This window comes from Sceloporus occidentalis, unplaced genomic scaffold (genome assembly GCF_023333645.1).
Source record: "Sceloporus occidentalis isolate IW3139 unplaced genomic scaffold, rSceOcc1.0.p SCAF_3, whole genome shotgun sequence".
NCBI classification, from domain to species: Eukaryota; Metazoa; Chordata; class Lepidosauria; order Squamata; family Phrynosomatidae; genus Sceloporus; species Sceloporus occidentalis.
Genome location: NW_028316983.1, coordinates 102,399,737 through 102,415,668, shown reverse-complemented (window position 1 = coordinate 102,415,668; position 15,932 = coordinate 102,399,737). Strand labels below are relative to the sequence as shown.

The following is a 15,932-nucleotide window of genomic DNA, read 5'->3' as shown; positions in this document are numbered from 1 at the left end:
TCGGAAAAGGGGGGGGGGAATAGAGAAAGATTTATGGTAGCATACATTTAGAACGAGCAATTTAAGTGAGAGTTTTCTAACAGAAAAATATTTGTGTTGATGGAACCATTAAGCCAAAGGCATTAAAGATAAATAACAAGGTAACTGCACCTTGTGTTAGTGAACTGGATAAGACGGCAAGGCTTTTATTTCACATAAGGCCTGTACACTTGGGCCAGAAAGCCTGTGTTACCCCTGGCCTGGTGTCCTGTCTGGATGATGAAGGCTATTAGGCTCAGGTCAGTACTGGCCAATCCACACACTGGTCCAGGAGTCCCAGACCAATCCTGGCCTGAAAGTTCCTTAATCTGGTATAAAAAGGCTGTCTGTTTGCCACAGTGTTTCCTGGAAACTCCACAATGACAGCTGTCAGATCAGATCACCTTGCATGTCCCTCACCTATTGCTGCCACTGGACCAGTCCCTAAGGCCTTTGTCAAGACCTCTGACATCAGAAGGGGGCACCTGGCCATGTGAGTGTAGCCAGGTGCCCCGTTTCCACCTTAAGAGACATGGCGGGAGCCTTTGGGAAGGACACCAGAGTAGCAGCAAGTAAGGAGCTCACAGCGGATGCACTGTGTAGTGGCAGATGGGTATGTGAACACCCGCCTATCACCGTACCAGCCCAGGGACTGGCCCAGGTGGAAACTGTGACAGTATACCATGGGATTGGCCCATGATATGCTGCCCATCTGCTCTTGCCCATAGAGTCTATTCAGTATCATGAGCTTATCATAATGAATTGACTCCAGCTTTTCCCTGTCAGCAGGAACATTTCTTCTGAAGTGTCTTTCAGAATTAGGGATGTAAACAATATTTGCAAATTTTCTCATTCTTGAAGTTGCAAGATTTTTTGCTTATTTAAATTTTGGGGAGGGAAATCCCCTCAAAGGGTTTTGTGGGGGGCAACAACACACACATATTTTTATTAGTTTATTTTTTTAATACAGTGGTTGACAATTTCTTGTACTTGAGGAGGATCAAAAGATCATCAGCTGTTGTGAGATTCTTTGTCCTGTGTCAAAGTAAAAATACTACTTTTTCCAGCAGTAGCAGCAATGACAAAAGGTGTAGTTTATGTTCAGAGAACATTGTTTCTGTGCAGAGCAGTCCCAAAATAGAAAAATCTTTGAAGAGCGGGGATGAAACCTCTCATAATCATGCCTAGCAAGGAAAAAAACTTTTGTAAGTGATCATTCCCACATATGAGTGAAAGTACTTAGATACACTTGTACTCAGAACACTCCTTCCAGAAGAAGGAGGGAGAAGCAGTCTTTGTTAATACTCCTTTCTTCTGCATCAACTTCCCCACTGTACCTGAAGAGGCACAGGAGTGCACAGGAAGAGGAAACTGTCAAGATATCACATAGGAAAAACGAACGAGTGGATGCCATGAACAAAGGAGAAGAATCAACTTAGCACTCTAAATTAGACTATATTGGAATGACTTGTGTGTGTTTCGTAAAATATGCTTTATTTTAAAATTAGGGCTTCCTGTTGCAGCTGTTCCAGGAGCGCTGAGTCCATTGGGTATTCCAAATGCTGCTGCTGCTGCAGCGGCGGCTGCCGCTGGCCGTGTGGGTATGCCTGGAGTTTCATCTGGCGGAAACACAGTCCTCCTGGTCAGCAATTTAAATGAAGAGGTCAGTGAATTTACTTCTTCACCCCTTTCTCCTTTGCCATACTTCATTTTCTAAATTTCTTAAATACAGCTTTACTTTGAGCTTGCTTCTTTGTGTGTTTGCTTGTTAAGGTCAGTTTTTTTAATGCTGCTTCAGCTTGTTTTACAGCTAGTTGCTAATAAATGTTTTCTGTTATAGTTACATAACTTTATTTTCTTAGGTAGCAAGCAGCTTTTCAAATATTGTTTGCAGTTTGCCTACCTATTTTTCCCTAAGGAAAATATGGTAAATACTGCATGTACAAGATGTCTTTTAATTTATTTTTGTAAGTATTAATGTTGATCCATTTTGTAAATTAGATTTTTTTAAAAAAAAAACTGCTGTTCTTTGTCTGCTGATTATTTGCTCGGTCACTTCATGCCTACATGTCACTGCATTTTTATCATATTAATGTATGTGAACAACTCTAACACATTTTTCTTTGAAGGTTCTTCCAGAGATCTTGATGCAGCCCTCTTCAGTCTCTCTTAGTAATTTTACCTTTCCTTTGCAGTTTCTATTAATTTTGTCTCCTTCAAAAAATCTTTACTTTGCTACTTCCTTAACTCTGATATCTTAAGAGCTTTTGTTTAGTTTTGCATTTTATTGTCTTGGATCTTTACTTTGACTTGCTGTGAACGCTGGTATGAAATGTGGGTTTGTATCAGTTTGTCTACCTTGAATGTACATCCCATTTATACTGGCCTCTGTTTTTAATATGAACCATTATACATATATTATTTTTGTCTTTCATAGTCTTGCATGTTAAAATGCTTAGATCAGAGTGCCATTTTGAGAGACTTGCCTGCATTTCATAACCAGCCATGCTTATGCAGTTAAAGTTTAGAAGTGTTTTGATTTTTTAAAGTTTCTGTTGCATGCTTTTCCCCCCTCCATTCAGGTGAAATGTAATTTACTGTTTGATATGGACACACTTTACCCATATTTTGTCTTGGGTGACTACATTTTACTCAGTTTTCTTGTACAATACATAAACCAAACCATTTTCTGACCAAATTCCTGCATTTCCTATGTACTGACCTATATTTTATTTTTTTTTGTTCCCCACTACCTTATTTTTCTTCTGCATTGCTGTTTCCCTTCCCCATTTCATCCTTCTCCCTTTGTGCTCACCTGCCCTCTCCCTATCTCTTCCCAAATTCCCACACCCTTCCCTGTCCTATCCTTTGCATTCCTTGTCGACATCCCCTGTCTTCATTCCCAATGTTCATGCTTCTGTGCTTGAACAAAATGTTCCTCGGACCAACTTGCCCCAATTAACCGCCTTGAACCATGATCCATGACCACCTCACCATTCTGCGGGAACCACCCTTCGTTATGGATGATCTGTTCATCTCCGCTCTTCCTCGACTCTTCTCTCTTCTTGTCTTATGCTGCTTGCTCTTCTCTCCTTCTAAAGATGGTTACGCCCCAAAGTCTGTTTACCCTCTTCGGTATGTTATCGTTAGCACTATACTTTTATTATTGGTTTAATTATTTGTTTCACCTTAATTCTTATTTGTAGCTAGCACTTTGGCTTAAAGTTGAATAGTAAATCTTTTGCTATTTTTCTTTTGCTGTTTTTAAAACTCTCCATAGACGCAATATTTTCTTTTAATGCATGCATTTTTATTTTGCATGATCTTTAATTTAATATCATTCACATAGCTTTGAGGGTTTATCAAAAATGTCTTCCTTTTTTCAAAATTCACCTATTCAAAATCTTGTTCTTCTTTATTCATTTGTATGAATGTTGGGAGAAGCGAGAGACTTGTCCGAATGTTTCATTGATATGTCAGAACGTCCTGTTTAGCTATCCTTAAAATACTGTTTCTTTTGGATTGCTTTTCTGATTCTGAAAAGGTGTTTATGGGGATGTGCAGCGTGTGAAGATTTTATACAATAAGAAAGACAGTGCTCTTATACAGATGGCTGATGGAAACCAATCACAGCTCGGTGAGATTATTGTTTTTGCCTCCATGTGCCAATTTAGACTTGTGATTTAAACTCATTTGAGCAAACTGAGTTCACATTTTGGTGTTTTCATTCTAACCTTTCTAAAGTATAAGATTTTGTATGGAAGAGGGATTTTTGTTCCATGATCTCCATATGTGGCAAGATACGACTTTAGAACTGTTCTGTTGGAGAATATGGGCAGGATCAAAACTGCTTCTGTGGTGCATTAAAAATATTGCAGGTATATTGCTGCATGCCCCAATTTTTTCTGGATGTTTGAGGTTTGTTTTGTTTTTCAGGTCTCAGCTCCTCGTATTGTTTTGGAAATCACATTCTTGGATTTCCTTGATATTGAATGGCTTGTTAATCAGCAAAGTGGAGTAACTTATAGGGAAGGCTTCAGAAGGCTGTTGAACAGTCAGGGATGTGTTGGAGAATACCAACCCATAGTTGTGATACAGAAAATTCTGAGTACACAATAAGATGCTTCTGTATATTTATATTTGGGAGTGGAGGAGTGCTGTAGACTTCCCGACTCTTTCTCACAGCTCTTCCTAGTCATATTAGCATTGGCTACTAGAAAGGGTTTCTTTGTGAGGCTCCTTAAAGACACTGATAGAACATCATATATAGTATTTTGGATCTTGACACATATCTCTTTAAATGTTATATTTGTCTGACTGTAACAAAGTCTTACTAAAATATTTTTCTTTCAGTACATTATCACATTGACAGCAGTAATCTGTTGCATGGATTTAGCTGTTGTCTCACCATATCGGGGGGGGGGAGGGTTTTTTTGGAGGTTAATTAAAAATGAGGGAGGCAACCTGTGTTATCTGAAAAACTAACACATTTAGTGTGATCCTTCATGGATTACATAATGGAGTAAATTAATTCAGGCCTCAGATATACTGAATATTGTGCCCCATCATGCATCTGATGAAATGGATTATAATCCAAAAAATCTCATGTTAAAATACATTTGTTAGTGTTAAAAGTTCCACAAGACTTTTTAAATATACTGAAACAAACACATCTCTTTGAAAATATTTGAAGTAAGTAATTTGTATTTTGCTTTGCTGAATACATTGCAGTATGAGCAGCACTTTTAAATTACCTGTCAGTAAAATTTAGAATGAAAAGATTTCCAGCCAACACTATTAGGTACATTTGTTAATTTAACAAAATAAATTGCTGTCAGGCAGTGATATGTTTTATTTAACCCTGACTATATTAGAAACCTTTACAGTAAATGTAGTAGAAAATAAACGTAAACGAATGATTTGTTCTATTTTCCAGCCATGAGCCATCTTAATGGGCAGAAAATGTATGGAAAGATTATTCGAGTTACTCTTTCCAAGCATCAGACAGTACAACTACCTCGAGAAGGACTTGATGACCAAGGACTAACTAAAGACTTTGGCAATTCACCACTTCATCGCTTCAAGAAGCCTGGTTCAAAAAACTTCCAGAATATTTTTCCTCCATCTGCAACTCTTCATTTATCTAATATACCGTAAGTTTTGGCTCACAGATTTCCTGAAGGATTGCTATAAGATGAAATGTTATTTTCTAATCCTTTTGTCTCTCTTTTCTCCCTCTTATCCCCTCCTTGTATTAGACCATCAGTATCAGAAGATGACCTGCGCATGCTGTTTGCTAATACTGGGGGCACTGTGAAAGCATTTAAATTTTTTCAGTAAGCGTGTTTTCTTTGAAACTTCATTTAAAATGAGAGTACAGACATCTTTGGAAAAATGGGATTTATGTTACAACTTTCTAGTATTGTTTTTGTTTCTAATCTTATTGCTTTGTTCCAGAAGAGATCACAAGATGGCTCTTCTTCAGATGTCAACAGTAGAAGAAGCTATCCAAGCTTTGATTGATCTGCATAATTACAATCTTGGAGAAAATCATCATCTGAGAGTTTCTTTTTCCAAATCAACCATTTGAAGTGAGAGATCAAAATAATAAGGTTGTATCACATTGTTTAGTGTTGTCATCTATGACTGTTCGGGAAAGCGGGGACCAGAGATGGACATCTGTTTTTCATGCTGTTACCATTCCTTGATTGTTTATGTATAAATGAAAACAAAAACGGATTTACAAGGAAGAAGCAGTGATATTATCTGCTGGTTTTGCATATGTTTATGAAACCATTTTGTTTAAAAGGGATTCTGAGGAAATCCCATAGTTTTTCAACTTAGTTAACATACGTGCCTTAAAAAAGGAAAACCTAGAGTTGCTAGAGTTGCATTTACTAGTTAAAAAATTGGTTGTCTGGGGCACATTGTTACATGGGAATTAATGGGTGCAATCCAGTGAACGTTAGGGTTGCCTGCTTCCCACTGAAATCGGTGAAATTTTAAAAGAATGATTTCAGAGGGACTTTGCTGCACCTAACTTGCAGGATTATGCCAAATATGTATTAGGCAGGAGTGTGTAAAAAGGGTTAAGCTTTGTTTCTCCTGCTTGAAATTTATTGGCTTTTCATTAATCATTTTTAAGGCAGAATAAGTTGCATTACTAAATAAAAATGCAGCACATTTTCTTTTTTTCTTTTGAATTAAAAAAGGGCCTTGTGTATTCCACCTTTAGTTCTGTTAAGAATATACGCTTTAGACTGAGTTAACAAGATGCAGAGAATTAATTTCTTTAAAAGACAGAAAGGTAATTTACTTTTATTTTTGTTTGCTTATTTGTCCTTGTGGCTTCAAGCCACTAGAGAAAAAACATTGTAAAGTCTTAACCTTTTTGTACACACACTGGGGGCGTATCATATAAATGTTGGCACTAAGTAATGTCTTGTTTGTGGCTGAATATTTTTTGTAGATGTTTTTTGAAGTTGACATGACTTATGTGCATTTAAATATATATTGCCATTTTTAGTTAGTAATTACAATTTGAAATATGGTTGTGGATTTCTGAGCATGTGCAGACTGGTCTAGCTAGTTCAGGAGTTGGTGCATGTATTTCAAGGATGAAGAAAGTATTGCAAACTTTTGCAGACAGATTAATAATTTTGTGGCAGTTTTTCTTTATAAAAACAAAAACAAAACTGACAACCAGGTGGGACCAAAGTTTATGTGCCTTTAGTCTTAATTTTCCTTGCATTGTAATATTCAGTTTTAATAAATCTCTTCAAAATATTTTGTATCTAGAAATGGATCTGACTTTACTATAAACATGGCTCAGAATCTACAGGAAAAAAATTAATTTGAAAACAGTTCCTCTGTCAGTCTGGACTGTTGTCTTGATTCTGTTCAAATGACCAATACTTTTTGCAATTGATGTACTTAGTTCCAAAAGTCATAGATTCTGTTATCTATGTAGAAAAAGGTCATGTATATTTTCTATTAGTTGAGTTTTTACATCTTTAGAAATGTAATATTTCAGTATAGTTTGAAAGCGGCACAATTAAAAATTAATTTTCTAACAAAGTTGGGAGGTTTGATGGTTGTTTAATTTCTTCTTATGTGTACGCTGCTTGCCTCTGTAGCATGCTCAATAAACTCTTCTGTAGCTCTGTATTCACCTCTTCTGTCTTTCTCTGCTGCCTTTTCTCTCTTTTCTTCTTTGTTTTTCACTCCCACTGTGCTTCTGAATTCATGTTTATTCTCTGCCAGGGTGGGAAAAGAATAATAATCTGATTTTATGATTGTCTGAATTTATACATTAAAAAAATCAAACGCTATGGTAAACATACCAGTTCCTAAAGTGTACAAACTTTATGCTTAAAAAGATTATAACTGCTTTGTTGAAGCACAGATAGAAATCGATATTAAACATTTCCCACCCTGTTATAGTACCTACGGCTTTAAAGACATAACTTTAATTGTAGCTTGTAAGTTCTATCTTTTTTGTTTTTAAAATAGATCTATGCACTAATTGATCTTTCAGGTTTGCCATGCTTTTCCTGCAGTTCATCTTCCATTTTCTGTGTCTGCTAAAAAAGTTTCCACTAATCATAAGATACTTTCATGGGTTATAAACAGAATATTAGTCTTCTTCGCATAGAAATTAAGTACTGTAGTGGCTGCCTATTGAATACAGCGGAACACTGGGGAATTGGGGGGGGGGGTCCTCAAAGCTGGGGGATTTAATGATAAATGCACTAAAATGTGCTTAGAAGTTTCCAGATATTTCAATCTCTTTTGATGCCACTTTTTCCCCCAAAATTTCAAGTAAGGGGCTGTACACAAAGCCCCAAAGGAGTGGCCTAGAGCTGCCCCTGTTACAGTCAGATTGTGGCCACGGCAACCACATGCCACGGCCCCAATTTGGCCTTTGCAGGGAGCAATAGCCTCTTTGCCACAGCTTGGTGGTGCTCCTTCAGCACTGTGTCGTATGTACACAGTGCCAGAGGAGTGTTGTGATGCTACGCGCAGCGCGCAGCATCATGCCGCCATGGGGGCGGAGCTGGGATGTTCATGGAGATGCTATGCCCCAACTCTGCCCCCCAAGCCAGCCCAAACAGGTGGTCTGCACAGCCCCTCAGACTAGTATGCTGAGTTCTTATTAGAATTGTCACTGCATGGTTCCTGAGTTATTTTATATTCAAATACTATTTAAATTCAAAACCAATTTTGTTTCAGGTTTATTTATTTCAATAGGTCTGACTCAAAATACTATACCATACAATACTATACTTTACAAAATACTATACACTATTTCAGCTTTATCTGTGTATTTATCACAGTGTATTATCTGTTTAAAAGTCTTCACATATCTTGGACCCTAATATCTTAAATGCCTATACATGGATCATGCTTCATGCTCATAAATGGATCATGCTTCATGCATTCATTGAGTGTTTTTTTAAGCAATATTGTTCTTCCGTTTCACGCTGAAATTCATTCTCTGGATGATTGCATGAACAATCTGCTTACACCGTAAACTACCATGGAGAACTTGAAGGTGAAGAATGTATTGGTCTCCATAGACCTACTGAAACCTTATCTTCACCTTCCTATGGCAGAGAACTGTAAAACAAAAACACCCTGAGGTTTTATTTCCAGAACATGCTATGATCCCACTTGTCAACTTGGCCGGACACAGATTAAGAGACATAGGAAAAAATTACAATGCTAAAAAGACCTTCCATCCTTCTGACAGCAATAGAGTTTATGGCAATGGGCAGGATGCTCACATTTAACGCCCCCTATATAGTGCATTTCAAGTTGAGTGTACTTTACTGTAAACATTTTTGTCCAAGCTGATCTCTCAAAAAGTTCAGGCAATTTTAAGTATAAGAGTGGATATTTCCAGTAAAAGAAAAAAACATATACAGTGCGCCCTTATTTTACGTGGGGGATCTGTTCTGGACCCCACCCCCACCCACGTAAAACAAAAAACGTGTATGCTTGAGCCCCATTACAAGTAATGGGGTTTGTGCTCATGGCGGCACGCGTGCGCCATGGGGGCGCACATCATTGTTTCTTCCACTGCATGTCACCGGAAGAAGCAGCACTGTTTTCAGTGTATGCTGAAAGCAGCGTATAATGTGCCCGCGTATGATACGGGCGCACTGTATATTATGAACTGATTATAATAGAAGTCCCAAAACATAATAGTTTCCCAAAGCAGCAGCTCTCCCATATACTAGCAAGCTGCTTTTAAAGTATTGTGCTATGATTAGTATGACTGCTCTCAGGAAAAGAAGTTATAACAGTTGTGGATCATCCTTTGCACCTACCTTAATAATCTCTTCACTAGCCATATAAATAGATTGGTAGTACACCTATTACATTTGTTTTGTTGTAGTCTGTGCTACAAGTCACCCTTAATAGCAAAGTGAGATAGGCGTTCAGATTCTAGAAAATTGAACTTTAAAAGTATAAATAATTTTGGCTTGTTTCAACTTGTCCCATATTCTAATCTTTTAGTATTTTTGCATTTGTATGTTGGATTTTTTTTTCTATAGCTTTTTAGTTTTTTCATTTATTTTTCATCCCTTTGAAATTTAAGAATGAAACTGGCAAGAAATGCTATCTTTTTGGTTTATTTTAGGAAAACTGGGATATTTACAATTTTTTGAAGAACAGTGGCCTGTTTGAACAGTCTAACGCTTATCTCTACTTTAGAGTAGAAGATGGTTTTATGTTTCAGCATTTTAATTGTTGGCATGGAATGTCTCATCCCTTCATTTTGTTCATTATGAGTCTGTTAAAAGTTCAAAAAATTAATAAGCAATTGGTATATTGCCTTTGTCAGGTGACATGCAAATGAAGTGAATATCATTTGCAAAGCCAGGTGAGCCTTTTAAAAATGTAAATAACTTCAGATACCATGTGTTTAGTTGATGAAGAGCAAATGTAATGCTGAATGATTTATTAGAATCATTTTTCCTGATTAGTAATTGCATCAGATTTTTCATTTTTGAGTTTTACATTATTCGAGGGTGCTGTTTCCCGTGCAACAGCAATATATTTGGAACATTATCAAATTTCTAATAAGCACTTTGATCTTATTAATCAGATATCCCTGGCATCAAATGGGGTTTCAGATGGATCTTGTTGTTGAACTGCAAGCCCAGGTTCAAATTCATCTACGCGGATTCACAGTTGTTCTTCCCCTCCCTTTGAAGTCATGGCCAAATCTGTTTAAAATTGTACATTATAGTCTTCATATCACTGCAAGAAGATGAGAATAGTCTCCCTCTGATGGCTCTGTTGCAAATTAATCACCTTAGCTGACTGTCTCTGTTCCCAACTCAACAGTACAAAAGACCTATGTTACAACTGAGAAAACACCCAGATTTTGATCCCCATGAAGTATAACTTGTAGTTCAATTTATTCTGTATTCTTATGCCATTACAATGTGCTGATTATTATTATTATTATTATTATTATTATTATTATTATTATTAGTCATTCACTGATAACTAAATAGAAGTGCACATTGTAATCAGATCATGGTTGGATATGAAAGTAGATAAAAAGAAAACATTGGCATTTTTGAGGCATCCTTATGTTTTTTGTAATGGGTGCTGCCTTCAGGCATACCTCTTAAGCCAAAATGAAGGGAGAAAGGTGAAACACTTAGTGGACATAACCACGCAATGAACCTTAAAACTTGCTGTGGCTTGATGTACAGTCACACAGGAAGATTGTTGAGGAATCTCCCTCTGGATGCAGAATTGACAAAGGTAAGTAAATGTGTTTTTACTTACTGTATATAGTCTTTTAGATGCAATATCAGATTATCGTCTATATACTCTAGTATTTTATTGCCAGTTAGAAACTTTGCAATTACTGAGAGCAATACACTAATGGCAATAATCATCTGAAGCAAGGTTTTTTAGTATGTAGCGTAGATTGGATTCATCTCTCTTGTGCCTCGGGTGGAATATTCTGTTATCACTTTAGTTGTTCATTAAAATGGTGCAGCTTTCATATACTACACAAATATATAAGGTAAGCAATCCACTCAACATTAGACTTTCAGGTATTAGACTCTAGCGCACATTCAGTTGCAGAGAAATGTCTGATTTGAAAGTAAAGTGGGCCCTCCTGCTGGCGTTAGGGACACAGGACCCCCATGAAAGTGGGGAAAAACCATACACAAAAAACCCATTGTTTTCTGTGTGTGTGCGTGTGCATTTTACTTGAAAGAACAGCTCTTTAGGAATCCTTAGGTCTTTCTATGATTCCAGCACAACTCTGTGGTCAACATCCAACGGACGTTGACCGTAGGATCGTGCTGCTCAACCTAAAATGCCAAGAGAGGTGCTTCCTTTAGGAATCTCTAGGTTCTCTAGTGTGACTATATGGTTAGCTTCCAGTAGAGCTGCATTAAAGAACCTAGAGAGTACATATTAATCAAATCTGCAAAAGTTAAAGCCTTAAATTTGGTGGGCTGGATGTATAAGTTTTTTACATGGGGAACAGCATAGATACGCCAGATACTTCCTGTTGTCAGTAAATATAACTTCCCAGCCATCTGCTTTTGCTCTGAATATTTCAGACTTCTTGAGGTAGTATTCTGTACTTAAAAAATCTAGTTTCTGCTTGTATAGTTTTATTAAATGGGACCATATTTTCAACTCTGTTTACACACTGAAGAGTTCTGTAAAAATGAGGTTGAGAATGTGTTGAAATGATGACCCTTGGTGTGTTATTGAAAAAGGTTACACTTAAATCTGACGATAATTGCAGAAAGATTGGACGTGACTAATGTGTTTTTGTTTTGCATAATAGAGATGGTCTAATCTATTTGGTTAGACTTTTGCTTCCATTCTTTTTTTCTGTCTGCTTTTCTTTGTTGTTTACACAGGATACAGAAGGCAACTTGTTACCATCGAAACTCATGGACGCTCTATCCAAGATAGCCTTACACAAAATAGCCTTACACATGATTGTAATGTTTGATAAACCATCATAAAATGAGATTGCATTCATAACTAATCTACATTGCAATCTTATGCATGTTTGTCAAGCAGAATTCCCATCCCAAAATGGCAGGAGAATACAGATGTTGCCCATTTCTCTCTTGACAAGACTAAATACATAAACTTTGTCCAGCATAAAGAAATTCAAGAGTTCATAGCATTGTAAAGGGCTTACATCTCTCTCTCTCTCTCTCTCTCTCACACACACACACACACACACATATTTTTAAAATAGCCCTACAAGTGAAAAGTAACCAGAATATATCGGTTGTAAATTTCATTAATGGACACCTTTTGTAGCTTCTGAGACTACTCTTTTCCTCCTCAGACAGCAGGTGAAAGGTTTATTTCACTTTGTGTTTTCCTCAAGAGTGAGCAGGCATCAAAATTAGTGATAAGTGGCCATACGTTCCTCCTTCAAAAAAAAAAACCTTTCAAAATAATTTAGTTTTCAGACTGTCTGGAGAGGATGGGTCCTCTACTGCAACACTTCATAAACTGTCTCACTGTCCCCTTAATCTTAACAGACACTATGGGAGGTCTCTGGTTTGGAGATATTGTGCCAGGTCTTTGATTAACATATGACAATAACAACCTGCAGATGCATCCAGGGCATATCATACATGCTGACAGCAATACATACATATTCTGTTATTGATCTTTTTAAAAAAATAACTCTCTGTGATTTGTTAGATCAAATATATTTTGGCCTTGAATAATGCTATAAACATTTTAAGAGAGGAATATATTAGCCGTATTGCCCACCACACAAGGAAGGTGGCTTTCCAGTGGAGTGAGCTTCCTTTATCTGTGGTGGTTGTTTTTGGGACCCTGATTTCTCCCATTGAGCAGAAGAAGGCCAACTAGTATTTTAAGAGCTGTAGTTCGATGACTGGGAGGAGGTTATACAAAGTACGTTCCTAAGAAGAAGTGGGAGCTCCCCCAGATTAGCACTTCCCACCTTGGGAAGGGGCAGCAAAGAAGGAGAAAGAAAGAAGCTGCAAGGACCCCAAAAGAGGTTGCGTGGAGGGGATTCACTTTGCTTTATATCACATTCTTCTCTCAAATGGGATTCAAAGCAGTTTGCAGTAGATCAAAACACTACTTTTGAGACATTAATAAAACATTTAAAATACAGCAGCACACCCAATTGCACGTCACTCCACCCTGGTTAGCTAAGGCTGTAGACCTGTTTTAAGAAGATATTTGCCAGCCAGCAAAAACACAGCAGAGAGGAGACAGACCAAATCTTCAGGAGGGAGTGCCAAAGCCTAGGAACAACCATCAAAAGGTTTCTCTCTTTAAAAGAATGTTGCTGACCTTTTTTTAGTTTGTACTCAGGGTCTGTGGTTGGAAGTGCAATCCAAGAAGAGCATAAACTTCCTGGAGCTTTTTGCCTGTTTCTTAGACACTTCACATCCCCAGCTAAAGGACTGGCACTTTTATATGAACCAGCACCACAAAAATCTTACCTGAACAAGCAGAAAGGGACAAAAATGAAGGACTTAATGGAAGGAGCTGCAATACTGGGCAGATTCCCACAGTTACTCTCTTGGCTTAATTCACCTAAATTGCACCTTCTGAAGTAAAGTGGGTGAGTAGCCAAATCCTGAACCCAGGAGAAGGGGCTCTTAAATCAGTATGTCTTTACTTGACTAACCATAAAGCTGGGCTGCATACATAGAATTCTGTTCATCATGACAAGCATTGCCTCCCTCACGAGGTTCACATCCCACTATGAAAAAGAAAGAAGGAATATCCAGGCTACCTCTACACTTTCCCTTCTTTTTCCGTAGTCAGGAAGATCACAGAGCAGTGTGCTAAAGTGATCCTCATTGCTCCAAGATGGCTGACATCCTTGGTTTGCAGACTAGTGATCAGCTGTAGGCCCCATTGCCCTATCTCAAAGACAAGGTCTTTTGAACTAGCATCAACTCTGATACCCAGACTCATCTTGAATCTATGGTTATGAGTCGCAACACAAGCCATTTGAGTAGCAGTGAGACACAAACCAGCCATTTTCTTAATCTATTCATTTCAATGTCTATTGGAATAATCTGCCCTTTTTGTTTTCTTTTTTGCTGCTAACAAAACAGCAAGTTTGGCAATCGGTGTGGGTAGAATGAACCTGGTGCCACACTATCTTTCACTGATTTAAGGGCACCCTGTTTTTTTGTAGGTTGTGATGCTTAGCAACCCAAGCAGCATCCAGTAGGGCTTCTTTTTTTTTTTTTTTTTTTACACATTATAAACTGCAGCAGTACCTAAAAGCAACCAGGAAGCCTGAAGAGGGTAAAAATAATGCATCTTCAAAGGCAACTAATTAACACTCCTGTGAGGAAAGCACACAGCTCATAGCTTCTAAAAGCAGCAAGCAGGTATGCACAGTGAACTTATTAACCTGTGGAGAGGACACAGTGGCCAGAACAGAATGCAATTAGTGTCCCTATGGCTATAAACATGACTCAAGCAGTGTGAAAAGAGAGCGCCAGGGTGACTTGTATGCATAAATACAGAAGCAGAACTGGATCTCCATCCAATGATATAAACCTAGAATTTTTTCCCCCAAGACACTAGGTTCATTCAAGGCAAGATAGGAAATGAGGCAGCTAAAAGCAAGTAAGTTAGCTGTACGTTTTATCCATGTCTGGGATAGTCAGCTTTTATTGTGAACCAGAGAGGGGGTGCTTAATTCTTCCTGAAAAGTTATACTGTTGTGTTTCAAGCTCTGATTCAGTATTCCATATTTAGAAGAGAGAGAGAAAAAAAAGCTTGTGGTAGTGGCCCTTCTATAGACTATAAGCTCATAATGCTGTTATGGGAATTCACTTTTGCACTCAAAGCTAATTCGCTCTGTGTGAAGATTGAGCCCTGCAATCACAGATTACTGTGGTGTTAAGCCTTTCTGAAGCATGGTGTTGATAAGTTGTTTCAGCAGGTGAACCTTGGATCAGGACATGTCCTGCATATTTTTTTAATTAAAAAAACCCCATATTTTGTAGCATCATGTATGAAGCCACATATGGGCTCAAAAAAAATTACAAGCAAGTATATCTAGTTCCTGCTTCTTGTTCTTTGTACCTCCCCTTGGACAAACTGCAGTGGAGGTGAGTGGAATTACCAACCTGGGAATCTGAAAAGTTCATTTTTGCATCTAATGAAGTTAGAGAGGAACAGGAATATATTGTTTGTTAAAAGTCCGACCTTTCTCTTAGTTCTTACTCACATGATTGGCAATAGAATCCCAGACAACTAGCTCTTAAAGGATTTAGCTTCCTTTCTAGCATATGCTGGGGAAACGTTTCAGTCATATGGCAAATGCACACTTCAGTCTAAAATGGTACTGGCTGATGGACACTAGCCTTTGTTTTTTAAAAAATTACTATTGGGAAGATAGGCAGCTTTTATTTATTTGTTTAATTTATACCCACCTTTTTCTATGATGAGAGTATAGTTGGTATCTATCTATCTATCTATCTATCTATCTATCTATCTATCTATCTATCTATCTATCATCATTTCTATATTGTCTGTCAACCCACCAGGGTCCCCAAAGTGATATGAAATGCTTAAAAACAATTTTTAAAATACATGGATATAAAACTTTTTGCAAACAGTCCTTTAAAATAATTCAAATCCAGAAAGTTGAAACAGAGCAATTTCATGGCCCAAAGGCCATGTAGAACAACACTGTCTTAGCTGCCCAAATTAAAGCCTTACTATAGCCTCTTTAAGGCAGACTGTAACCCTGCCGTGCTGAAGCCAGGCATTCAATACTTCCTCTACTCACTCACTCAGTTCCCTCTGGCTGTTTTTATAGGAAGGGCACAAGTCCAACACCCATGTGGTAGCTGTCACCTTTCCAAGGATCTTGCCCACATCGTCAG

General features: G+C 37.7%; 1 protein-coding gene across 4 annotated transcripts in view; it reads left to right on the top strand.

The window, feature by feature from the left end:
- Window positions 1–7,095, top strand: part of PTBP2 (polypyrimidine tract binding protein 2) — a 75,646-nt gene extending 68,551 nt beyond the window's left edge. The window contains exons 9-14 of one of the 4 annotated variants that reach the window (XM_089515662.1): window positions 1,542–1,681; window positions 3,120–3,153; window positions 3,563–3,655; window positions 4,955–5,171; window positions 5,277–5,354; window positions 5,476–7,095. In XM_089515662.1, coding sequence (XP_089371788.1) covers window positions 1,542–1,681; window positions 3,120–3,153; window positions 3,563–3,655; window positions 4,955–5,171; window positions 5,277–5,354; window positions 5,476–5,608 — 695 coding nt within the window. In that variant the 3' untranslated portion in view covers window positions 5,609–7,095. Of the gene's footprint in view, window positions 1–1,526; window positions 1,682–3,119; window positions 3,154–3,562; window positions 3,656–4,954; window positions 5,172–5,276; window positions 5,355–5,475 lie in introns of all 4 variants that reach the window. The other 3 variants (XM_089515660.1, XM_089515663.1, XM_089515661.1) reach the window with 3 other exon arrangements.
- Window positions 7,096–15,932: the final 8,837 nt, after the last annotated feature.